This window comes from Nipponia nippon, unplaced genomic scaffold, assembly GCF_047370975.1.
Source record: "Nipponia nippon isolate SJK-2023a ecotype South Korea unplaced genomic scaffold, ASM4737097v1 scaffold_4, whole genome shotgun sequence".
NCBI classification, from domain to species: domain Eukaryota; kingdom Metazoa; phylum Chordata; class Aves; order Pelecaniformes; family Threskiornithidae; genus Nipponia; species Nipponia nippon.
Window position 1 is genome coordinate 40,461,923 of NW_028262358.1, and position 26,050 is coordinate 40,487,972.

General features: G+C 39.9%; 1 protein-coding gene across 2 annotated transcripts in view; it reads left to right on the forward strand.

The window, feature by feature from the left end:
* The first annotated feature begins 21,714 nt into the window (after positions 1-21,714).
* The window catches only part of PLD5 (phospholipase D family member 5), a 189,383-nt gene continuing 185,047 nt past the window's right edge, over positions 21,715-26,050 (forward strand). The window contains exons 1-2 of one of the 2 annotated variants that reach the window (XM_087776601.1): positions 21,715-21,867; positions 22,832-23,017. In XM_087776601.1, coding sequence (XP_087632727.1) covers positions 22,832-23,017 — 186 coding nt within the window. In that variant the 5' untranslated portion in view covers positions 21,715-21,867. Of the gene's footprint in view, positions 21,868-22,484; positions 23,018-26,050 lie in introns of those variants that run through there. The other variant, XM_009463536.2, reaches the window with a different exon arrangement.

Here is a 26,050-nt window from a genome sequence, read left to right on the forward strand (position 1 = left end):
GAACTGCACTTAACTAAGAGTTTTAACTTTTAGAGTATTCTTGAAGTACTGCCTTGTACAACTACAGTTCTTACTGCCTCATTTCTAGCTTGTGATAGCGCACTAAGGCTTGACTTGTGATAATAATACCATAAGGCTTTGGAAAAATGAAAGTAACATTGCAGTATATACTGAGATATTTTATAAACAAGCATGAGCCTCAGAACAAGAGCACTGCTGTAGCTGACCATAGAGGACAGAAGCAGTGAGGAAACTGGCATGTTGCCTTGATGTTTTGGGGTTTTGTTTGTTTATTTGTTTTGCATTCATTTTTATTGCTCCAGAAAAAACAGCAATATCAGAAAAAATCAAAGCCCTGCAATTTGTATTCAGTTGTAAACAAATTCCCTTCCCTTCCCTTCCCTTCCCTTCCCTTCCCTTCCCTTCCCTTCCCTTCCCTTCCCTTCCCTTCCCTTCCCTTCCCTTCCCTTCCCTTCCCTTCCCTTCCCTTCCCTTCCCTTCCCTTCCCTTCCCTTCCCTTCCCTTCCCTTCCCTTCCCTTCCCTTCCCTTCCCTTCCCTTCCCTTCCCTTCCCTTCCCTTCCCTTCCTTCCCTTCCCTTCCCTTCCCTTCCCTTCCTTTCCTTCCCTTCCTTCCCTTTCCCTTTCCCTTTCCCTTTCCCTTTCCCTTTCCCTTTCCCTTTCCCTTTCCTTTCCCTTTCCCTTTCCCTTTCCCTTTCCCTTTCCCTTTCCCTTTCCCTTTCCCTTTCCCTTTCCCTTTCCCTTTCCCTTCCCTTCCCCTTCCCCTTCCCCTTCCCCTTCCCTTCCCCTTCCCCTTCCCCTTCCCCTTCCCCTTCCCCTTCCCCTTCCCCTTCCCCTTTCCTTTGCTTTTGCTTTGCTTTGCTTTGCTTTTGCTTTGCTTTTGCTTTTGCTTTTGCTTTTGCTTTTGCTTTTGCTTCGCGTTTCCACCAGAATGTAAGAGAGAAAAAAGTTTCTCACTGACAGAAACTCTCTTTACCCACAGTTGTTGGTTCCATTTTCAGAAAACCTGTTCCAGCATCACTTGAAACATGCTCTTTTCTCTTGGTCAAGGGATTAATTGTACTGTGAAAGATGGGTTTATGTGCTGATTATGTCTAGGTCTGATTGGATATCAGGCAAAGGACTTTAAGAAATAAGGCTATCACTAAATGCATATTTAAATAGCTCAGTTCAGTATTTTGCATAAAATCCATCCAAGAAAAAAAAATGTGCTATAGCTTTAGAGTTCCCTTTTTTCTGTGAATCCAAGAATGAACTTCAGTGCTAGTGGCATTTCTGAGTGCCATGGAAACCCCCAGACAGTAAGACTGAGGATCTGCTCTTTGAAGCATCTATAGTGGTTGTTTTTGAGCTTGTTACATAGGTGCTATGTTCTCAGGTATGCAAAGGTCTGTGGTAAACCAGAATAATCATCACCAGTCAGGAAGAAGTTAGGGAAAATACCAAAGAATTATCCATGACCTTTCTAATGTGGATTTGCTGTGGTTGAGTCACCTGATATGGAAGAATCTTCAGCATTTCTACTGACTGGGAGAAACCAACCTGCTTTCGGAGTGTGTTTTATAAAAGTTGCATAATAATCATTAATGAGAAAGGAGAAATCATTGAGCATTTGGTTCCTGAGGTACATGGAAAATGCTCTGTAACTGTACATAATTTCTAATATTTCTAATAAGGTAGAAGTTCACTAAACTGGACCTAGCTTTAATAACATGCACAGGCAATTATATCACATCATACGAATTCCAGCTTCTTCTCATTTTCTCTTGTTAATTACTCATAAGCCTCACAAGTCAGCAATGAAATCAGGTTTATTACAAATTGGTGGTAAATTGCAAGCCAGTAAAGAAATTGCTGAAGAACATCAGTACTGTCAGCATCCTAAATTAACTAATATACCACTTCAGTGAATATTTTCCTACCATCTTTTTTCATCTGGCAGGAGAAATGCATAAATACCTATTGAGATGTAGTATACTATGCATGAAAGAAATACCAATGATACATTCATTGGCATTTTAATTAAACCATGTTTATGTGGCTAGTATTACTGAATGATTTACTTGAATATAGCTTAGTAATATTGTTTTAGCTAGTTGGAGTGGATATTGAGCTTTACCCAGTCCCATATAGAATAGGAAAAAAAAAAAAGAACTACCTTTGCAAATTACTTTTCCATAATCACTTCAGCTGTGGGTTTTTTTTTTGACTAGGGAACTAAAACAGTTGCCTATGCAATAGTAGGTACAGATACAATATGCATGCTGTGATGGTGATGGAGGGGAAATCAAGGGACTGCATAAATCTTTCAGTGCCATGTGACCAGAAACATATGTATTGTATGGGACAATGATAATGTGGAGGCTATGGACATGTCAGCAATCCCTGCTTCCATCACTTCTTCAGCACATCTTCTGTAAGAGTGAGAATTTTTTTTTTTTTTTTATTTAGAAATATCACTGTGAGTTAGAGTGATATATAAGAAACGATGGGGCAATTGCAGTTTTCATGGTTCTCTCAAAAGCACTATTCTTTCCCTATAGCTAGAGATGTCCTCACTTCCTCAACTGTTAAAGTAACTATGTTGGATGGAAAATGGCAGGAAGAAAAGAGAGGTGAAAGTTAACTTTATATGTTCCCTGTTGATTAATCTTGGGGGAGGCAGATTTTTTTTTCGTGTGTGTCTGTCTTTGGAATTGCATGGATTAAATCATGATACTGTCCAGAAGTTCAAAGGAAATATAGGCAGTTCAAAGGAAATATAGGCATATTCTTTCAGAAAATTAAGAGATGCGGTTAGCAGAATGCAAAATAGTTTCTAAAATGTTCATGTTAAACTACCTTCAATTTAAATAATGGATATTTCTGTCGATTTTTTATTGCATATGTTACTTTCTGATGATATGAAAAGTATTTGACATTCAAAAATCACATCTTTGAAGATTTTGAGGACAATACAGAAAGGCAGTAAGTGCCTGTTTGTGCTGATCTACATAAGAATAGAATTGTGCTCCATTCTGTACGGGAGGTCTTCCCCTTGTGAACTGGAAGAGAATACTGTTAATCAAATCTGAAAAAAAAAATCTGGAGTTTGATGCAGAATAAGATTGCATCGTTTTCTCCCATTTTTTTCCACCCAGCATAATTTATAGTCCTGTGCAATCTCAGGGAAAGACATTTAAGAAAATTTGGGGTTAAAATCTCAACTGCTCTGAATTGCTGTTATTGAAAATGTAATTTTAATTTATATATCAGGAATCAGGAGTAGAAAACAGAGACTTTTCACCTAGAAAAAGGGATTGCTTAGAACTTGGTCATTCCAACTAATATGTAATTGTGCGTTTGCATTATAAAACTATCTAGGCGTTTCTTGAACTACAGTGTAGTGTGATTATTAGTCACTGATCATCAATACTAGCTAACAGACCACCTATTTAAATGTCATTTTTTGTGGAATTTATTAAGCATGAAAAGAATAACATTTCTAACACACAGAAAGTCACTGAAGAAAACTGCAAAGAAACATCTGCACCTTTTTGCATTTTTTATTTCATTATAATTGTAAATTACATTTTAATTGCTTGGATAGGAATTTCATTTATTTTAGTCCAGAAATGATCACTTACGTCATTGCAAGTTCTGACTATTTAGGAAGTGGACAGAAGCTCAACTTCTGCAGAAAAACCTTTCCCCTTTCTGACTATAAATTGAATGAAGATGAATGAAGAGAGGAAGGGGAAAGTATTGCCTTGCTTTACAAGATTGTCAGCAATCTATCATTTCTGCAGAAAATTCTCACTTACTTTGAGCTGTTGCCCTCTTTTGTCCTATGAAGCTATGTCCTACTTCCTCTTATGAGTCTTCAGGGCACCAAAAGGCACCAAAAATGAGATGGGAGCTTGGATGTACATGGTAAGAGCAGTGTGTTAAAATTAATGGGATCCACAGAGAAGAAAGTGCCATAGGCAGCAGTGGGAATAAAAGGTCATTTGCTTTCCTTTTGCAGGAAGAAAAGCTTAGCAGCATAAAAAATGTGCTGCTGCTGCTTTTCTTTATATCCTTCCTTCTTTTTTCTTTCTTGGTCCCTCTCCTGTGTGGGAGAGGGAGTGGACAATAGGTAGAATGTTGTTCCAAAGTACAGGAGACACACCAGGAGTTCAAGGAGAATGCTTGGTCCATGCATAGTTGTAAGCCCATCCATATTACTAGTATTACTAGAAGGAGTTGTTGCAGATGGCTTGCTTTTTTTTTTTTTTTTTTTTTTTTACTGCTGCAGAAGAGTCTGTCTCTCCATTAACTCCTACAAAAATGCCTTCTTTAACTATGCCATATCTGTTTCCTTTCGTCAAGTAAAAAAAACCCAAACCACCACTACCACCAAAACATAGCTTGACTTTTAGAAAGCAGCAGAGTATACGATAGTATATGATTTACCTCCTGTGAAAACAAAGAAACTAAAACCCAGAGGAAACTGCCTCAGAATTGCTGAGCACCATGCAGCTGTAGTTATCTGGGGAAATTTCTAGCATAGCACTGACTGAAAATCCTCTTGTGATTTAACAGAAATCCATGCACTCACAATTATTTCACATGATCCATGTGCATTTTATGATGTACCAGCACCACCGAGGTAGTCACGTGTACAACGTAATACTGCACATTCTTGCCCTTCAGCTAAACTATTTGTGAAAGTCAAACACACTCTCAAAGACTTTCCCCTTCAATACCACATAAATAAATCACTTAAGCTCCTTGCATTTGTTCCCTTGTTTCCAAATTTGTGTCAGCTTTCTCACTGGGAATATAGAAGGTAGACGGAACTACAATATATAGTGCTATTTCTCTATATATAGGAGAGACAAGTGTACAATGCAGTTACTGCTCCTATCCTCTGGGCTATTAAGGAATCCTCTCTGCTCTTTGTACTTCTCTAGAAACACTGAAGAGTCCAACAAATCCATGCTTTCTTGCTTCCCCTCCCCTCCCCTTCCCTTCCCTCTCCCCCATTGCCTTGCCTTGCCTTGCCTTGCCTTGCCTTGCCTTGCCTTGCCTTGCCTTGCCTTGCCTTGCCTTGCCTTGCCTTGCCTTGCCTTGCCTTCCCTTCCCTTCCCTTCCCTTCCCTTCCCTTCCCTTCCCTTCCCTTCCCTTCCCTTCCTCTCTGCATTGTACAGAATGACTTGTACAATATAGAAGCATGTGAGATATACTTAATAAAGTTATTGCTGTCCCAGACAGCAGTTTGCTATCAATATCTTTATTTCCAAGCTTTTCTGCCTAGTTTCTTCTCTATTTTCAGGCTCTTTCTGTTTGTTTTTCAGTGTGTTTTTCCTCTGACACCAAACATCCAATTCATGCCAAGCAGAAGACTGGCAAATGTTTGAGCTTTTAAGGCTGGCTCTGTAACAAGCTAGTATATGTTTTTATTCCACTGTACAAAACTACAGAAACTATAGTTATGTACTGCAGCCACAAATATTGCAGCTGATCTCCAAGCCCTAATGGCAAGGCATTCCATGAACTACAAAAGTAACAGTATTGTTTCTCACTCCTAAAAGCAGACACTCTGGGAAACCACAAATCACTTGTAGAACTGCTGTCAATAGCCTAATTAGTAAGGCAAAAGCAAGCAGCTTAAGAAGTCTGTATGCTATCCAGAAAAAAAATCTTGTGTAATATTATTGACAAATCCAATAATTCAAAGAGGATGAAACATAATATAACCCAAAATGCCAAAATTCTTGGTAAAATTGACCTTTTGTATCTGCTTTTTGTTTTTCTAAAACTGTGAAGTGCAACTGAGTCATATTTTCAGCGTTTCTTCTACAAACCTAGAAGGCTACTCCCCTCCTTCCCCCAAATATGCAACACAGAAAATTCTCGCTTGTTTGCAGCAGCTAATTTGGATTGGATTCTTTCCTTTGTTGTTCTTTTTTAGTGAATATTTTGAATGTCATTAGATGGTCTTCCAAACTGTCACAGGGTCAACCAGGTATTCAATGATCAGCCTCCTTAGGTTCAGTAATAAAGACATGACAGAACATGGCTATGGGATATGCTTGTATGAGATATAATGTCCCCTGTAGTATGCTCTAGAGATTAAGGACAAGCCATTCTGGCTTTTTTGTTGCTGTTGTGTTTTTTTGTTTGGTTGGTTTTTTATTAATTCTGAAGTTTTTATATTTGATTTTCTAAACTACATAGTGAAGGATGGTTCTAAATAAGAGAGCTGGACAGGGCAGCTGTCCTCACAAGGTGAGGAGACAATGTGGCATCCTGCAGTTCAGATGCAGAAGTTATGCATTAGGTCTTGACATTTCTGTATAATTTGGCCCGAAGGTAATGGAAAGTGCTCTAGATCTTAATCACTTTTCTCATATGAGGAGTTAGTTGGACTCTATGAATGAGTAAAGCAAGCAACATCCTGGCCAGCAACAGGTATTAATAGATTAGAAATAGAGGTACTTGTATGCATCATAGCAAGCGTCTTTAGGATCCATTTTCTCAATTCTCCTCTTTCAGAAAGACAAACAAACACATCTTTATTTCTTCAGGGTTTTCTCTGTTTATGATCTACAGAACTTGTTGTTAGGACCTATCATTCAAGGCTACTTTAGACATTTTAAAGTGCAGCCATTTTGCCAGAAGCCTGTGGCAGAGTACCAGAGTTTGATTTCCGGGGTAGTGAAATAAGGGACTTCAATGTAATTATTAATTACTATCTTAGCAATCTTTATTTTTCTGATAAAGCAAGCCTGGAAATTTGTTTGGATATAGTGACCAGTCTTACATAGTAATGATTCCAAAACTTACTTCCTCCAAGGATCCCTTTGACATATAAGGAAATTTTCTGCATTCATTGTATTTTCCATCCAGTTTTAGATACCTCCTCCCTCAACCCTGGACATCTTCCTCCTTTTTACATTCCCCAGGATACCGTTTCTCCCACATGCTTGTGTACATTGCCTGAGCTAGCTATTTCTCTCTATTCAACTCTATTTCCTCTTCCCCCCAAATATCTCAACACTTTTTTTCCTCAGGGAGAAGCTAAGGAAGATAACATGGAGAATTCATGCTCCTACCAGAGTCCCAGCCCTCCCTACCACATCCTTTTTCTCACCCAGCTTCTTCTTGAAGAAGAGAAGGCATATTAGAAGGTAGTACTCTACTGTATCCACGTGTCAGCTGTTATTTGAGCTGTTGTGAATACTCTCCCTTTAACAGTCAGCTCCTCTGAAAAGTTCGTATCATAAGAATTGCTGTCATAATATCTCAGGTTCTGAGGCTTCAAGAGTCAGGAGGTTGCTGTCTACAACACTTTCCTTCAAGGAATGAAACTGATAGGGAATGAGAATCTGAGACAATGTCAAGAACTTCATTGGTTTTGTGTGTGCTTTTATTACAAGCCTATTATTGTAGTATCCTATCCCCAAATCATTTTAATGGGTGCACTCCCCATGAGTCTTTTACAACTAAAATTTAGGAAAAAAACCCCAACCTGTTCTTTCCTGGCATTACTTTTTTCATTGTTTGTGGCTATTTCTTTGTTACTGCATTATTCATTTTATCACGATAATGTTTTAACTTATATTGTCCAGAAAACGCAAGCTGTACTAAAGCAGAAGAGAATGATAAAAAAATCTTCTATATTAAAAGGCTGATTTCTATTTCCCAATCTGTTCAGGCAACTGGTACCCAGATTATCTTATCCTGAATGTGAGCTTCCTCTCTGCAAAGCCCTACCCATATCAGTGTTTCTCCTTTTGGTTGTGAAATTATCTGGAGGCACATCCCACTGCTCTTTCAGATGAGGCGCATCAAATGTCTTTCCCAGCCAGTTATTTCAGTTCTAAGAAAGACATGTTTGGGAAGAACACTGGAGGAATATCAGCTCTCAGTGACTCTGCCTCTATGCTCATGAGCAGCATGTTAGGCTGTTAGAGTTTAGGGTTCCTCCACCTTATCAGTTAAGTAAACAAGCAAGTCTTGGCTAAAAAAGTGCTTCTACATCTAAGTCATAGGTTCCTCTGTGTGGAGAAGTGACTCCACACAGAAGGTGAAGAAAAGTGACTCATTACAGCTAAAATTAAGCTAAGAACAATATGAACCATGCTAGAAAGGCATAGTGAACTGAAAGGGTGTTTCACCCTGCTAGAATGGTCTTGTATATACCTATGAGTGAGGGATAAGACAGGGAGAACATCAGGAAATGTCCAGGTAAAGGTGATAAGATAAAAGAATAACAGAATAACATGGAGAAGAATTTTAAACAATTGTGTCAAATTTGGAAAATGTGCTGAGTTGCCTACCCAAAATATAAGAACAGATTAATATAAAAATACTATGATTAAGTGTTAGAATTAGAGTAACTGTAATATCACCATAATTTTTAACTGTTTAGTATGCTTTTCTCATCTCCATTTTGAACTGCTTTACAGCTTGTGTTATAACAAGAAATTATATAGGTTGACTGCTTTACTAGATTTGCAAGACATATTCATTATTAATAACCTAGTCTTTGAAGAAATTATTCTGTGAAGATTTGTTCAAAATGGATTCCCTTAACATATTCATAAATATTAAAGTTGGCTTCACTACATTACTGGTACAGAAAACTAAATATAAAATTCTTACAGAATTTTTTCTCCTTTCTTTTTAGATGATATTACTAAAGTATATTAAAACAGTGTTGAAGGATGCATCTCTACTCTAAAATCAAATGTAAGTAAGTAATGACATTCTCATCTTGAATTCTGGATCCCTCACAGCAGACTGAAAAAGAGTAATTACAATTTGAATAGAGAAACTCTACTTAGAAAGATCTTCACACAGCAGGCACACAGCTAAATGCTACATTGCTCTCCCCAGCCCCTCTGTTCACTCTTAAGTCCCTTTTGCCCTGAGTCCAGTTACCAGGTTCCATAATGTCTCTCAGTCCTCATCAAGCTAGTCCATCCTCTTTGTTTGCCGTACTCAGACTGTGGTCCCACAGTCATTAATAGGGTATGACTTGATAAAGACTCCATGCTTGCTTTAGATAAGACATATCCTCAAGGGGGGCAGCAGAGGGGGAGGTACTGATCTCCTCTCTGGTGACCAGTGATAGGACACGAGGAAATGGAATGAAGCTGCGTCAGGGGAAGTTCAGATTGGACATTAGGAAAAGGTTCTTCGCTGAGAGGGTGGTCAGTCACTGCAACAGGCTACCCAGAGAAGTAGTCAAGGCACAAGCCTGTCAGAGTTCAAGGAGCGTCTGGACAATGCTCTTAGTCATATGTTTTAGTTTTAGATAGTCCTGCAAGGTGCAGGAAGTTGGACTCAATGATCCTTATGGGTCCCTTCCAAATCAAGATATTCTATGATTCTATGATTCTATATAATACTGAGATTAGGTTATTGTTTTTATGATGGTGCTAGCCAGGCAGTACCACATTTGCCTAAAGTTAGAGTTATGGTGAAAGCTCTTGAAGAAGTATCCATTGAACCAACAGAAGGAACGTATGTTTGATCAACACTTTGATTGTAGGGATGTAGCATTTCTGGGACAGCCTCAGGAGCCCCAAAACAGCATGTACTGAATTTGCAGAAAGACAAGCCTCAGTCTTCTCTAAAAGCAACCTCTTGTCTCTTCTGGTGAAAAGTCTGTAACTGCCTTGATTCCTAGAAAGCCAGTTCTAATTACCTCCCACTTTGCACTTCCCATTCTCAAAGACAATATCCCATTTCTAACCTTCCTTTCCTTTTTGAATGGACTGTTGTATCTTTTATCTTTTATGGCTTGCTGTAAGGCAGAGGTTCACAGAAGGAGAGTCTTTTCTAGTTCTGGTTCCCAACCTCTTACAAGAAATATAGACAAAAGAAACCTGGGAAAACTCTGCTTAGTATGTGACATTGGGATATTCCTTGCATATGTAGTTTCTTGGAATTTCATGTGAGCTCTAAGAAGTATATAATGAGCAAACTGTATGAATTAAAAGTACAATATGGTCAATTGTGGATAGATTTTTACAAGAAATGAGGAATACCCCTTGTAAATTCTACTTCTCTTCCAAAGCATGGAGCATACTAAAGCCTTTCAAAAAATGTTCCTAACATGCATTGCGCCATCTGTTTTCCTAATCTTGCTCTAAGAAATGTGTTTTAGCAGAGGTGCTGAGGTTTTCAATACATAAAAACAAAAGAGTGTGCAGGTATCAGAATGGAAAACTTTAGCCCAAATGACTAATCTGAGAGCATTTTCTAATAAGGATAATTGTGTCTGGCAACCTCAGTAAAAAGATGTACTTTTGCCTTATTTCGTAATTCACTGAGGGGATAAGGAAAAAGCGGTTGACATGGTATATCAGGACTTTGGTGATACTTTGATTCCACCCCAGATGTTCCTGTAACCAGACTAGAGAAAGAATGAAATGTGTCAGTGATTTCAGTCTCTTTCTGTTTTGGTTCCCTAATTTGTTTTCCAGGGAAGGAGCAGATTCCTTGTACGGCAAATGCACACCTGATGACAAGATGCTTGCTTGTCTTAGGTTCTCACGGAACATGCCATCATCTTCTGAAAAACAGGAGGGATAGATAAAATAGAATAGGGGTCCAACTGATTGAAAAAACATATTGGAAAAGCAGATACCAATGTTTTGGTGTCAGACTGAGTGGAGATGTCAAGTGTCTTACAGCGGTCTGCCTTATGCCCAGTCCTATTCCGTATTTCCTTTAATGTCAGGAATAATGGAGTGTAGATTAACACCACCAAGCTTGTGGAAGAGACAAGACTTTTATTTGATGTGGGAGACAGGATCAGCATTCAAAATGGTCTTGATAAATTGGAGAAGTATTCTGAAGTGAACAAATTGAAATTAATAAGGCTTTGTATTTGGAAAAAAACCTATAAATAGTCCACATACAAAATGTAAGCGGTAATTGGCTATGCTATCATCCTGCAGAGAATGACAGGCATTTTATAAGAAACTACAACTGAAATATAACCCAACAAAGTGATTCTGGTGCAAGCAAGATTAACCTCAGTGTTGGTTATAGAAAAAGAAACACTGTATACAAGTAATAAGAAAAAAAATTCTGTTGTAATTGGCCTCTGCAAGGTCTCAGCTGGAGCATCACATCAGGTCTTTGGCACCATATATTAGGGAAGAAATAGCCCAACTGAAGTAACTAAAAAAGAAAGCAATAAGAATATAAGGTTTAGAAGACATCTACCTTGAGGAAAAAACTAAGATTGGTTTTGTTTAAAAGAGAGAACTGAGGGCAGTGGTAAGGAGACATGCAGTCATTCTTCTGACATGGAAAGAGTATTAGAAAAAGGACAATGACCAGTTATTCACTGTCACTGTTATGGACTTGCTGAAAAAAAAAGATAATTCATAGCAAAGCAGATTCAGGATAGATACTAGTAAACTCTTTCAAAGTATAAGCTCTGGCAAAGGCAACTGACAGAGGCTATGGAACCTCCTTCCACTAAGGGAAGGCCAGAAAACTCTACAGTAAGAGAATCTAAGGCAATTGTCTGGTGTCACTACTGGGGAAGACGCAGATGATGACTTAAGGTCTTCCCTGCCCTGCACTTATATGATTCTGTGTCAGTTTCACTGGAGCCCCTAATGATTGGTTGCAGCATTGGCATTGCTTGTTTGCTCTTTCCACTATGCCTCTAAGGGCACTGAGATTTTTGTGGCCCAAGTGTAAAACTGGTATAACTTAATTGCCATTGTGCAGTTCTGTCAGTACACAATTTGGCCTTATGCTGGGTTTTTTTAATGTTTCAAGAATTTGTATCTGAATTTGTAAATTCTAGAACTCCTGATAAACTTGGTTGAAGGGTTTAAGCATTTGTGTAACTGCTTCAGGTTTTTCAGCTTCTTATTTTATATACGCTGAATATACCTATAGTAGCATATTTTCATTACATGAAGATAATTGAATATTTTATAGAAGGGAGGTAGAATGCTGCAAATTCACTGGAAAAGAAACAAACAAAAATAACCCAGTATACCTACTAAATACTAAGATACCTTTTACTTCATCAATCTTTCCTACCTTTTCCTCAGGACTATCACAATTGCAAATGTTTTCTGCATGAAAATGTCTTACTGACAGAAGAAAGCAAAATATGTAGATAAGATGGTTATCTCATATATGCTCATCTTTAAAACAAGGCAACATGTCAGTGAACTACTCGATGCACATCTCAGGGATTAATCTAATCCTTCTTGTGCAGTATAAAAAGGCATCATACGCACCACAACCAGTTTTCAGGAGAGGGTAATGCAGTATGTCTTGAACATTCATAGTAGTTTCTAGGCCTTGCAGATGACCAGTATTCCACTTTGAAAAAAGTTTTTAAAATTTTTTATTTTTCAGTCCCCCAAAGGAAGCTGGAATTTTTCCTTTCTAAAGTAGAGTGTGCAAAGCATGTGATGACTGCAGTTCCTCCCTTGCCTGTTTACAGCAGTTCTGGTGATTTAATTTAAGAAATGAAGTTTTCCAGTTTCACAGGAGTTTTAATTTTTCATTTGAAGAAGACTTGGTTTAAGCCATTGAGAGTGTTCATAAGGAAAAATAACTCTTCCCTTAGAATACATTTCCTGTGGGTTTTGTTAGAATGAAGCACATTTTGTACAAGAAGTCAGCGAAGTTCAACAGGAGCATGTCTCAGATGTGTCTGTGACAGGGTGGAGCTATGGTAATGTGTCCTGGTTTCAGCTGGGATAGAGTTAGTTTTCTTCCTAGCAGCTGGTATAGCGCTGTGTTTTGGATTTAGTACAAGAATGATGTTGATAACACACTGATGTTTTAGTTGTTGCTAAGTAGTGCTTACACTAGTCAAGGACTTTTCAGCTTCCCATGTTCTGCCAGGTGCACAAGAAGCTGGGAGGGGGCACAGCCAGGACAGCTGACCCAGACTGGCCAAAGGGCTATGCCATACCATATGACATCATGCCCAGTATATAAACAGGGGAGGAGTTGGCCGGAGGGCAGCAATCACTGCTCGGAGACTGGCTGGGCATTGGTCAGCAGGTGGTGAGCAATTGCATTGTGCATCACTTGTTTTGTATATATTATTATTATTATTGTTGTTGTTGTTGTTGTTGTTGTTATTGTTATTATTATTTCCTCTTCCTCTGCTGTCCTATTAAACTGTCTTTATCTCAACCCAAGGATTTTACTTTTTTTTTCCCAATTCTTTCCCCCATCCCACTGTGAGGGGGAGGGTGAGCAAGCAGCTGTGTGATGCTTAGTTGCCAGCTGGGGTTAAATCACAACACAGTGCTGCCTGACACTGCCTACAAGGGCCTAACCATATGATACAATGGAAGAAGCACAGCTTGCAGGGATAAATATCCATGCTCCCTCATTTAGCTTTTGTCTACCACTATATCCTCCAAGTGAGGATACAGCTAAGTGAGGATGAGCTAAGACTGTTTCTTTAAAGCTGTGGCTCTGAAGGCAAAATGTGTTGTGTTTAATTATGTTAATCTCATCCCAGAATTTCATAAAATGTAAGACCATCCTATGTCCCAAGGAGCTCACAGACATTTTCAGTCCTTCCAAATGACAGCCATCAATGATTCAGCAGATATTGGTCATGTAAATTTAACACAACTGCACATTAGTAAGCATATGCAAATGCATAAACTTAAGTATGAACCAACTGCTTTTCTGGCCAGCTCCTGCATGTCGCCTTTTGAATATGTTAAATGCAACAGAAATATATGTATTGAAAAAAAAATTTACTTTTAGGACAAGGTAAAAGACTACATCATTCATTCTTCCCCATTTTTCTAAAATGTGAGACACTATATAGATGTTTTAATCTTCAAAGCAACTACTGCTGCTCTGGGTGGAAAACAGTCTGTCAGGGACAGAATGTTGGCAGGTTTGACTGTTGGCCCCTAATATAGCAAGCAGGACAGTTGACCCAGCTGAGGTGATCTATACCAATGAAAAACCTAAAACTAAGTTTTGATATTTGCATTTTTTCCCTTCTTTGAACTAGTTTATCTTGGTAAAAAACTACCCTAGCCCTCTAACAGTTTATCTTTTGCACTAGGAATGTGCTTCAGTTTTGTTGTTTTCAGATTGTTGTCAAGGTAGATGCACCTTCCTGGCATCTGAACACCATTTTTATTTTTGCCTTGTATTGTTACAGCTCACAAACTGGTCCATATGTTTTTTTATCACCATCTTATTATAAGGTGGTTTTTTTCCTGTTAGCATTTGGCACTGGTAGTTATTCCTTCCCACCTCTTCCTCTCCTTACAAATAACACTTGACACATTCTGAATTCTTCTTTTTCTGTACCTTATAGCTCCTTCACTCTGTGTTACTTTGTTTTCAGAATTCTTTGTGAAATAACATCAGGGTTGTAAAGTAATCAAAAGTCTGAGGAAGTCTATGAAGCATCACCAAGTCCAGTTGAGGACATACTAGTTTGACAGCATGTCTATAGTATTTTCAGCACCCTCACTGGTATGGTAGTAAAGCCCTAGTAGAGAAACATAGTGAAATCCCTTACTTCACAACCAGTGGGTCAAAATTTCACCTGTAATGTTTAGTGATTAACACAAAAGCATAGTGCATCTTCTGGCTAAATAGTGGAATGAATTCCAAGAGATCTTATCTCAATCTTTAGGTCTATTATAGGCTACTTAATAACTTCTGGCATGTCACTTACATTCTGTGTATTTCAAATTATATTCGCTAAATTAGAATAACATTGCTTCCTTTCTTTTTCCGATCTCTGTCTTGTTTATTTAGATAGAGAACTTGGGAGGCAGAGAGTATCACTTAGAATACATCTGTGCAAAACCTTGCACAAAGTGTTCAAAGATCTCTGTCACAGCAAAACTGAATGTGACAGTGTCTGTAATTTATTTATATTGTACCTGTGCTATAATACATGCTAGTCACTGATGAATACTAACCTTCAGAAAGCTTATCCTGAAATGTTAATCATGAATGTAATCCTTATAGGTCAGTCAAGCTTTACATAAGGTACACATGTTGGTAAGGATATGGTTTCCCGTAAATTAAACCACTCTAAATTCAGGCTGCTGCAGCCAGTCCTTCTTCTCTCCTGCACCATGTGTGAACATTGTCCTCCCATTCTGCTCCTCTATGCGTAGCTGGTCTGACTGAAAGACAACCACCCTAAATGCTGTTAGATCAGTTGAATCAGAGGACAGAGATAAGCATGAAGTTAAAGAACTCGTGTCATATTGTCTCATGGGTCTTATTTAATCTTCTTTTAGGTGCTGTCACATCAATAAACATCTTTCTGGTCACACAAGTAAGTCTGATGTCTGATGTAGCATGACATACCTCTTTTTGGGGAAAAAAGTTACGACTTTTGTGACATCACTTTCTTGCTTGCTCTCAGTGGGAAATGTTTCAGTAAATAATGACCCTTTCACCCGTATTTCACTGGAAGCCAGCATCCAAATGCTTATAAACACTTCAGTGCAAAATGTTTTAAATCAACTGTATCTATAGTACACAGGATGGCACAAATACAGATGAATCACTTTTACTTCTAAGTTTTATTGCAATTAGAAAACAGTTTGTGTTAAAGTTTCTGATACTGTAGCTTGCAGCTTGACATTATTGAGCAGGAAGTTTCGAGCTAATTTCCAAAGAGCAGTTATAAGTTAGGGCATTTTTCTTTGTTTCAGAGAAATAGCTTCAAAAAAATTCTATGCTATGAAATTAGGTAGAATATACTGAAGAGTAATTTGGAGGCACACAAATTTCTGCATTAAAAGATTTTGGATTATTTTAAAGTATACTCTTTTGCATGGTAGAAACAAGATTTTATAGGGAAAAAAAAAGTCTTACATGTAAGAGAATTCTTTGGACACTTCCTGATCTACTACTTTTTTTACTGAAAATTTTTCTGAGTATGTACAAATGTACACTACAGAGGTACTCTGTTATTTTAAAAAGAAAAAAAAAAAAAAACCTCTCTGTGCTGTTCTATCCTTTTTGGAATATATTTCTTCCTTTGCCCTATATTAAGGCATTGTGAGAATGTACTTGGGGGAAGTTTCAGAGTGCTAATCTTAGAGCCTGTTCTTTCCCTATATGGCCCTACCAATCTAGCCTCAAGAAAGCATTCACAAATGTTTTCTTCTCTTTGTTTTACTTTCCTCACCCTCTAATTGGATTTTCTTTTCTTTACATTCTTTTTTTATGTAGTAACATTCATGAAAGGTTGTTCATTTTTTTCTCTCTCCTCCCTCCCTACACTTCATATTGTGCAGATGTGGAGAATATACCCCTTGTTATCAACCATAATTTATGTAAGTGTTGAAAACAAAAGTGAAAAAGCATTCTTCTATCCCTGGAGATCTCTCCTTCTGCTGGTACAGATCCCTCACCTGCTGTGCTTTCAGTTCCAGTTCATTGGAAAAAATGTTGTCCCTTACAGTATTTTTCCTCTGCTGACTACCACTCCTCTGGAACAATTTTAACTACTCACTTCAGAGCAAGAGTACTCGAGAGCTTAGATCTTGTCAGCAGTCTGCCTATTGCACTTAGCTGCACCAACCAGATAAATCCAGCATGAAGAGCCCAAGCTGAGATAGATGTGAACCTACCCAGTATAACAGAAAAAAAGCCAGTGCCCTTCACAGAAACGTAAAGGGTCTCATGCTCAGGGGAGGTGGACAGACATTACTTGCTACAAATTTATTTTAAAGAAATGTAGGCCAAATTTTGCCTCCTGGTTACACCTTCATTATACAATTATTTTTGCCTCGTGACTCCAGTGGGGACATAGAGGTGTAATGGAGGACAGAATTTGGCCCCATTAGTATGTGTCACTAATGAATGTTATTTTAAGGTGCAGGATGAAATCTTGTCTGGACAAGATGATTGAGGCCCAGAACTGAAAATGTTCTTTGGCAATGTGTGGATGGATGTGGAGGGAGGAATGAAAGAGAGGAGAAAGAGGGAAGGCAGGGTTGGATATGAGATGAAAGATATCATATATTCCATCACAATGCCTGGTGAAAGTGAGAGCACCCCAGTCCACACTGGTATGCGTTCAGCACATGATGGGCCAGTTTAGCGCCCCTTAGATTATATGGAGGTGGAAAGGACAGGAGAAAAATTCTAGCCCTGGAGTTCTAGGTTAATTGGAAATTTTTATATTTACAGGATAATCTTTTATTTCAAATGGGAGATGTACTAGTTGATCTCTCAGATATTTTTATTTGGTTTCTAAAGGAAACAAAGCTTATATAATTTTACTATTTGTCTGTCAGTCCCAGATTGGTGTGTTCTGAAACACATGGCTGATTTCAACCAAATCTGCAGTGACGCAGAAATTATTTACAACTCTTCATGTAGCACTCTAGGTTTTTTCTTACTTCGCATCTACTGAGTTTTACTATTCTGACCCTGTACATGGTATTGTAGAAGATTGCGCTGTAGGGAAAAGGCTCTGGGCTGGTTTTTTTTTTTCCTCTCTGGTCCTTCCCTATGGCAAACCCATGTTTCAGTGATTGGCAGCTGCTTCCAGGAGGCAGGAGCAGATAGGCTGGGAGACATGCATGGCAAGCCTGCCAGCATAGAGGAAACAGACTGCTGCAATGAGTTTTTTCTTTGTAGGCTGCTAGAATTTGGGTGGCTAGGCAAGAGCTGGTGGTTGGGTAATTCTGAAGTTGTTTGAAAGCCTAGTAATTTAATCTGGGACATGCCAGTGTTATTGGGAGGTTACAAAGATCTCCCCAGCTGAGTCTTGTTGGCAATTGCTAGATGAGAAAGCAAATTCAGCTGAGATGGGTAAGAAGATGGCCGTTACCTTCCCGCCTGGCTGCCAGGCGCAGTACTGCTATTGAAGCTCGTGACACTCACAGCCTTCTGACTGGACACCAGCTGAAGCCTGCAGGCAATTGCTGCCTGCTGTTTTGGTCAGGTGTAGTAAGTTCTAAAAAGTGGCCCAGGGCTTGTGTTCAGTCCAGCTCTGCAGCATAGCTTAGTACTTTGTAAGGAGGCCTTGGATCTATTACAGGTGTGTGTATGCATGTATATTAGCTATTTAGCTATAATAAAGTTTTGCTATAGGAATTTTTATATTTCTAGGTATATGCCATTTGTTGATAAAAGGTCTAATGCTCTTGTGTATGTGCTGTATTGCTAGAAACCCTTAATAAAAAAAAGTGTGGTTAGAAAGCTGGAGCACAGGGAGCAGTTCCTTTAAAACTTGTCTGGACAAGATTTTTGGGGAAAAAAAAGCTGTCTTTTTTTAAAAAAATATATATATTGTAGTCCTACCTACATTTTTCCACTTATATCCTGATTATTTTCTTCGCACTGGCCTGAGTTAACTCTGCCCCCTACAGCATTCATCCTGTTGGTATAGAAAATGGAAAGTTCCGTGGATTGCCTAGAAGGAGTTTCTCTGAGTCTTGATGTTAAGATGGGCAGTGAATTGGAGAAAATTGTAGCGTGAACCACGGTAAAGTAAAATCATGTTATGATACACATGACTTGCATCTATTGCTAATGATGTAAGTATGATGTTTGTAATTTCAGTCATCCTTGCTGCTGTAGTCATCTGGCTAGAGAAGCAAAGGGCCTTGACAGGAGCAGGTGTCTGGGTAATTCTGAAAATTGCATGGAAGAGAAAGACAGCAGTTTAATCCAGCTTGTACAGCCAATTGGAATTCTTGACCTACTACAGAACTGACTGAATTTTAATGAGTTGAATTATCTCTGAATTAAGCTGGTTGACATGCTTGTGGTTGTGGTTTGAACAAACTTGGTTTTTTGCATAGGTCCAAACTGGAAATAAACTGGAGGAGAAAATATGGGAAACAGCTCTTTAACTCATTTCAAATTAGATTAATGGCTATGTATTCACTAGGGACTGGCATTGTATTCTTAGCTTGTTACTAATTTTTATGAAAACACAAAAATTTATAGTCATTAGACTAGGTTTTACCACTCAAAATCTTTCCTTCTGGGGGTTAGGAAGCAATAAAGGCTTTGTAAGCATAGCTTGCTCATATGATTTTAATAGACTTTTTCCAGGCTTCTTTTTTTCCTTTTCTCTCTCATTCCTAATGAGAATAGGACTGGGGTAATATTAATGTTTAATTAATTTAATTAATCATAGAATCGTTAAGGTTGGAAAAGACCCTTAAGATCATCAAGTCCAACCATTAACCTAGCACTGCCAAGTCCACCGCTAAACCATGTCCCTAAGCACCACATCTACCTGTCTCTTAAATACCTCCAGGGATGGGGACTCGACCACTTGCCTGGGCAGCCCGTTCCAATGCCTGGGCAGCCCGTTCCAATGCCTGACAGTTTTGGCAGCAGTAGTAGTAGAAAGGCACATGCAGCACACCTAGGTGCCAAACAAGAAGGTGTTTGGAAAGATGAGCAAACCACTTTATAGCCTAGGGGTGAAAAGCAACTTCAGCACTCCATTTTGTGACTGCTCTGGATAGGCAGAAAGAAGTTCATCTGGCAGTTGAGAAGGCTGCTGGTAGTGTAGCTAGGGAAGGTAAGATAAACTAACCGTACAAAAAAGCTAAGTCTACATTTAAAAACAAATCTAAACACAACATATATGGAGGAATGGGACAACATGTTGTAGTGAAGTACAGTGGCATATTGATTCTGGTCTGTCATAGTATTAAGGGATGGGAAGGAAAGCAGGTGGCAACTGCAGAGTGCTACTAAAGACATTTTTAAAAAATATTTGCAAGCAGCATAAACAAGAAAGCCCAGAGAAATAAGAAAAAGGTTGAAGTGCTTCATATACTGCTATAGAAACAATGTGAAGCTTCTTATGCAAAACCAGCATAAAGCTGGCTGCCCTTATTTACAGCACATGCAAACTTTTTCTAAGAACATCATCCTGGTGGTATATTTGAAGAAACTCAGAGGCTTTTTATTTTCTTTTTTGACTGAATGTTTGCATGTATTCAGTCCTTCAGTAGTAGGTGCATCTATGAGCATATACAATTCATAAATGGGCATCTGCAGCTAAAGTTCAGTTCAGCAGGCTTTTAATCAAGTTATTCTGTATGAGCTTAAAACTGCTGCAGCTGTGATATGCCATACATTAAATCTCAGTGCCTTCAGGTGTGTCCTGCATGCAGTAGAGTCACATGGTCCTAATTTTTGCTTCAGGTGTTATGAGAATGTATTGACAATCTTGGAAATGCCCTGATTTACTCTACTAACTGAAGAAATTAGAGAGAAAGTTATTAGAAAGAAAGCTGCAAATCCTTTATACTGGTGAGTAAAAATTATTTGCGTATAACATTGGCTCTGTTGGTTGCTATGTGGTTACACTTTTTTTTTTGGTAGTATTTAGGTAAGCATTATGAAATTGACATTTTAGTTTTAGAGGAAAATGCTGTACTTTATGTTCCTACCAAACCCTTGCTACTGTTCAGGTTATTTTTCCAGCATTTAATGAAGATACTAGTACGTCCTGGTTTTGGCTGGGATAGAGTTAATTTTCTTCCTAGTAGCTGGTATAGTGCTGTGTCTTGGATTTAGGATGAGAATACTGTTGATAACACACTGATGTTTTAGTTGTTGCGAAGTAGTGCTTACGCTAAGTCACGGACTTTTCAGCTTCCCATGCAGAAGAAGCTGGGAGGGGGCACAGCCAGGACAGCTGACCCAGACTGGCCAAAGGGCTGTTCCATACCGTATGATGTCATGCCCAGTATGCAAACTGGCGGGAGTTGGCCGGAGGGCAGCAACCTCTGCTCGGGGACTGGCTGGGCATCGGTCAGCAGGTGGTGAGCAGTTGCATTGTGCGTCACTTGTTTTGCATATTCTTTTATCATTATTATGACTTTTTTTTTTCCTCTGCTGTCCTGTGGTACTGTCTTTATCTCAACCTGCAGGTTTTACTATATTTTTTTCTGATTCTCTTCCCCATCCCACTGGGGGGGAAGGTGAGTGAGCAGCTGTGTGGTGCTTAGTTGCCGACTGGGGTTAAACCACAACATAGTCTTACCTATTAATAATAATCCTCAATTATGGGGTGTGATGTGAGTTTTACCATTATTCTTAGAACTTTGGCAAGAAAAACTTCATTATCTGTCTGGTTTCTGAATGATATTTTGCAGTAATACACCTTGAGCTCACTCCTAAGGGTATTTTAAATCTACCTTTTGGTCAGATGGAAGTAGAGTTCGCCCCAGATGAAGTGGTTAGCAGAGAGCTCTTCTACAGTGTTCTCACCAACTGCTCTGAATGAACTGTTTTACCATTCAAAGGCTATTTTCAGTTAACTGGATTCAAGTGTAGACTTTTCGTTCAATTATCACTTTATCTGAATAACTACATCGGTTTAGTTCTCTGGCAAACTACAAATTGTCTGCCAGCAAATATTCACCAGAAACTAGAACGCAGTTCTGAGCTACAATGATTATTTCTTGGTGCTATGTGAGAAAGTTTTCTTGTCTGTGCCTAATATAGCTTTGCAGAGTGTGTGGGCAATCAGCGAGGTGGCTTTTCATAGTCTGAAAAAGGAAAGTCCTTTTTTCTGCTGAAACAAGTTTGAGCTAAATAGCGACACGTACCAACTTCTACTAAAAAAGACGGCAGTGGACCATAGAAACCACCCCGAAACGTCTTTTATTTTACGAGGCAAATATTCGGGTGGCAGGTGTCTACGGGTGTGGGCACTGCAGCGATGTTGTCCAGCCGGGACCACAGAAGCGATTTGATTTCTGAGGTCTGGCGCTGACGGAGCCGCTGCGCGGGTGCGGGCTTCCAGGCAGGACCCGGACCCGGACCCGGGGCTCCTGCCCGCCCTGCGCCCGCCTCCGGCGCGCCGGGCCGAGGATTTCGGCTCCCGGCCAGGTGAGGTGCGCTCCTGGCTGCCCTGGGGAAGGGGCCGGCAGCTCGGTCAGGTTACGCTTCAGAGCACCCGGAGCTCCTGCCCAGGGAGGGAGGCGACACGGGGAGGGAGAGGGGCTGCGGGGAGAGGCCGGCGCGGTGGCCACCGCGCCCGCAGCTCCGCGCCTCCCGCGTACCGCGGCGGAGCCAGGGCGGCGGCGAGGGGCGCATCCCTCCCTGGGCAGGGCAGGGAGGCGGCGCCCCGGGAGCCCCCGGGGTGGGGAGCTCGGACAAAGGCTTCCAGGAGAGGGAGCGGCAGCCGGCCGCCGAGGGGGGAGAGGGGGCGAGGGAAGTTCCCCACGGGCGCGGGAGCCTCCTGCCCCCCAGGAGGCGGGGAGGGAGGCGGTAGCGGCAGCCGCTTTCCTAGAGGCGAAAGCAGGGCTCTTCCGCGCTGCTTTCTGCTTCCCCGAAGGTGGCTGCCGGGGAGGGGGAGGCGGGGGAGGAGCCGGCTCCATCCCCGGGCGGGCGGCGGCCCCTCCACTGCGCCAACCTGCAGGCGGGCTGGAGGCAGCGGCCCCGCCCGGCCTCCTTCTGCGCGGGGCCGCGCCTCCCCTCGCCTCCGTCCCGGGCAGAGCCCGCAAGCAGCCGCTTCCCGCTGCGCCGGTCCTGGACTGCAGCTTGCTGGCGGCGAGGGCAACAAGCAGCGGCATCTTGGAGCGCCTTCTTTCCCCAGTGCCCTTTCATCTTTCTCAGTCCGCGCCTTTCTCGTACCTGCAGCCTTGCCTTCTCCCTCCACTCCTCCTACCTTGCTATTTCTCCCTTTCTCCCCCTTCTCTTCCCATTTTCTGTTTTTTTGGGGGGTGTCTTTGCTTTCCTTCTCTTTCTTCTGCCCCCATCCCGTTCTTTTTTGGACCCTCTTCGTCTAGAGCCTCTTAATTTCTTGATTTCTTCTGATTTTTTTCTTTGGACTTTGCCTTGTCATGTCAAGATGGAAGTCAGGCATGACTGGCTCTCCTCATCCCCCCATGAAGGCTTCGAGCAGATGAGGCTGAAGAGCAGACCCAGGGAGCCTTCCCCAAGCCTCACCAGAGTAGGTGCGAACTTCTACAGCACTGTCAAGCAGCAGGACTACAGTGCCAGTGTCTGGCTGAGGAGGAAAGACAAACTGGAGCACGTAAGCCAGCTTCTATTTCCCCCCTTTTTTTTCTTTCTAGACCTCTGTCTAGGTATTCTGTTAGGCTACCTTTCTACCAGCTTGGACTCCAGAAGAAAAGTGTTGCTCCAGTAATTGGGCATGGCATTTCCCAAATGGTAGAGAAAGGAGCTACTTAGAGGTCCCAGCCTGGTCAAATCTGAGGTAAATAGAATGTCAGTACTGGTCCCAAACCACATGCAAGTCTCTTCCTAACTGGAAATATTTTTTAATGTTCTCAGCTTATTCATTCTTCTGTTCTTGCAAATTCAGCACTGATGTGGGAGGAGAAAGATTGGAATGGTGCAGATGGAGGTTAGAGCATTTATCTCACGGTGATTATAATGTAGTTCTAGAATTGCTAAAAGAAAATAGCTTTTTTTAATTCTAGCTGTGATTTCCCCCCCTCCCCCCCTTCTTTATCTTATTCTTCATGCATGGGACTTTGAAAATATTCAATCAGTGTGGGGTAGAGGAGGTTTCCTTCAAGACATCTATTCCTGCAGCAGTAGTACATGACTTAACTAAGTGTGTATGGGACCACAATACAACTGATACTGCAGATAGCTCTAGTGAATATTTTATGAGAATTTAAGGTGCTTCTAAGTATTCCTGTCTCAGAAGATGTTTGAAAGCGTTTTTGATGTTACTTCTAACAGCAAGGAAATGGGTTGAGATGACCTGCATACTGTGTAAGAGTCTTCTGAATAGCTTATTAGGTGAAACCCATTGTTACAGTGTACAATACAATCCAAACAGGGAAGTAACTGCATTCACAGGGATGCAAAAGAACGTGGATGGGTTTGCATAATGCAACAGTCTGCCATTCTTTACATTAGCGAGTAGTTTGCAATTACAGTCACATTGACTTCAAGATACACAGAAAAATATTTCTTGTGGTACAGCCACCTGAAGTCTCTTTCATTGCAAGGAGAAATTGCCTTTATTACGTAAAAATCCTAGATGGCATAGTAGAGTCCTTTAAAGATGAAACCTGAAAAAAGCTCCTTTATCAACTAGTTCATGGAGTATTACCCTCCCTTCCCACTAACCTGCAGAGTGTTTTGTCCCCGTTAGTGAAATCTTAAACTTGAGTTGTTTACGCTTCTGGGAAAATGACAAGAACTTATGAACTGTTGGAAATATCACATTTCAAATGTTGAGAAAGGTATTGAATCCCATCTGCCTTCTTACATATGTTTTTGTGGTTCTTCATACTAACAACAAGGCTTCACAGTAGTAAGCTTGTAAGCAGAGTATTCTCCCATTGTGAATCGCGAAGAAAGGTCAATGCCTTATCTCAATACAGCTGATGGCTAAAACATAGAAAGCACAGAAATCTGAGCTCTGGCTTTTGTAACAGGTTTTTGCTACATGTGCCTACATGTTGATATGTGTCATCAAATGAATGATTGTTAATTGGGGGAGGGAGGGGAATAATCTGTCAACAGTTTGATAGCTAACTACTGTTCTGGAGGCTGAATATTAGCATGTTCAGATATCTGTATTTTAAATCATACCACAATATTAGCATGGACAAGGAAAATAGGCATTAACTTGCTTGAAGATTACTAGTGCAAAACGTTTATTTTGTGTGTGGTTTGGTTGTTTGGGTTTTGTGTTTTTTTGGGTTTTTTTTTTTTGATGAAGTCAGTATTTTGTCACAGTAGTAATCTTCAATAACCCTGCAGCATTGGTGTGAAAAGCTTTTTCTGTAATCAGTTTGGTATGAATGCACGTTCTTCTGGGGGTTTCCCTCTCATTTCATCCAGTTATTTTTATTCCCAGAGCCTATTTGAACAATGTAAAGAAAAAAATTGGAACATTGATATTTCTTGCTTGCCATGAAGTGTTTATTTCATTGACATTTATTGTGAATACCCTGCAGTACATTAGATATGCCAACAGTATATATGTGAAAATACTTTGGTTTTATGATTTAAGGTAACACTCCTGAGTGTTGTAACAGACAGGTTACTGCATAGCTCCCCTTAGTGAATGTAAATAAAATATGTATTAATTTCTAGTTTGTATTTTGCTTTTACAGTTTCAGAGCAAGGTGGTTATTTTCTCTTTTCAGATAAATCTTTGAGGGTTTTGAGTGTTTTCTTGCCAAAGAAGTTATTTCCTGTGCTCCACTCTTCCATTCCAAAAGACAAGCCACGTAATTTGAGATGCATCATTTTGAATGGTACAGTCAATGACATATGATAGCTTATGGCCAATATTGGATAATGAAGATATGCACACTTCATGAGGTGGATGAAGGACGTGAATTACATTTCCTTGCAACTCCCTCTGAGATAATCATGTTACTTGATACCTACAAAGAAAATCAAAATACAAGGAGTGAGCATTCATGGAGGCACTGATTTTGAAAGTATGTCATCATAAATTTGATGCTCCATAATGACAGATATAGGCACAAGAAGGGTGTATAGTGAGTGTAAGTCAAGATTTGCATGAACAGATTTTGGAGTTTCATATGTCCTCTTTAGGGCTTGTGGAAGGGGTTGGTTTTTGCTTCACTGAAATTATTTCTTAAATTGATTTCAGTGTGGTTGTAAGAGGAATAAAATTGGGCCAGTATATTTTGTACGCTACTTCCAGTAAATCCTTGTATCTACCACAGTAGATATATTATATTGACTTTCATTAAAGTGAGTAGCATGACTTATTCATGTGCGACACTTTTTATTAATCCATATACAGTTTGAGGGACTAAAAAACATCTTCTGAAGCCAATTTTTGTCAAATTGTTTATATAACAAAAATCTCAAATACACAGTTTGTTTCTAGATTTCAAAACTGCAACAAAGTTGTGGGTTTTGGTGTGGTTTTTGGTTTCTTTGGGTTTTTTTGGTTTTGTTTTTTTTTTTAAAACAGATCTCAGTTTGAAATGTGGTAAAGATGTTCAAAATTCAACTGTTGCCATATCTCTTGTAAAAGCACAGAACAAGTTCAGATGCACAAATATGCTATAGTTTCTTTAAAATGGATTCAATACTTAGTTAT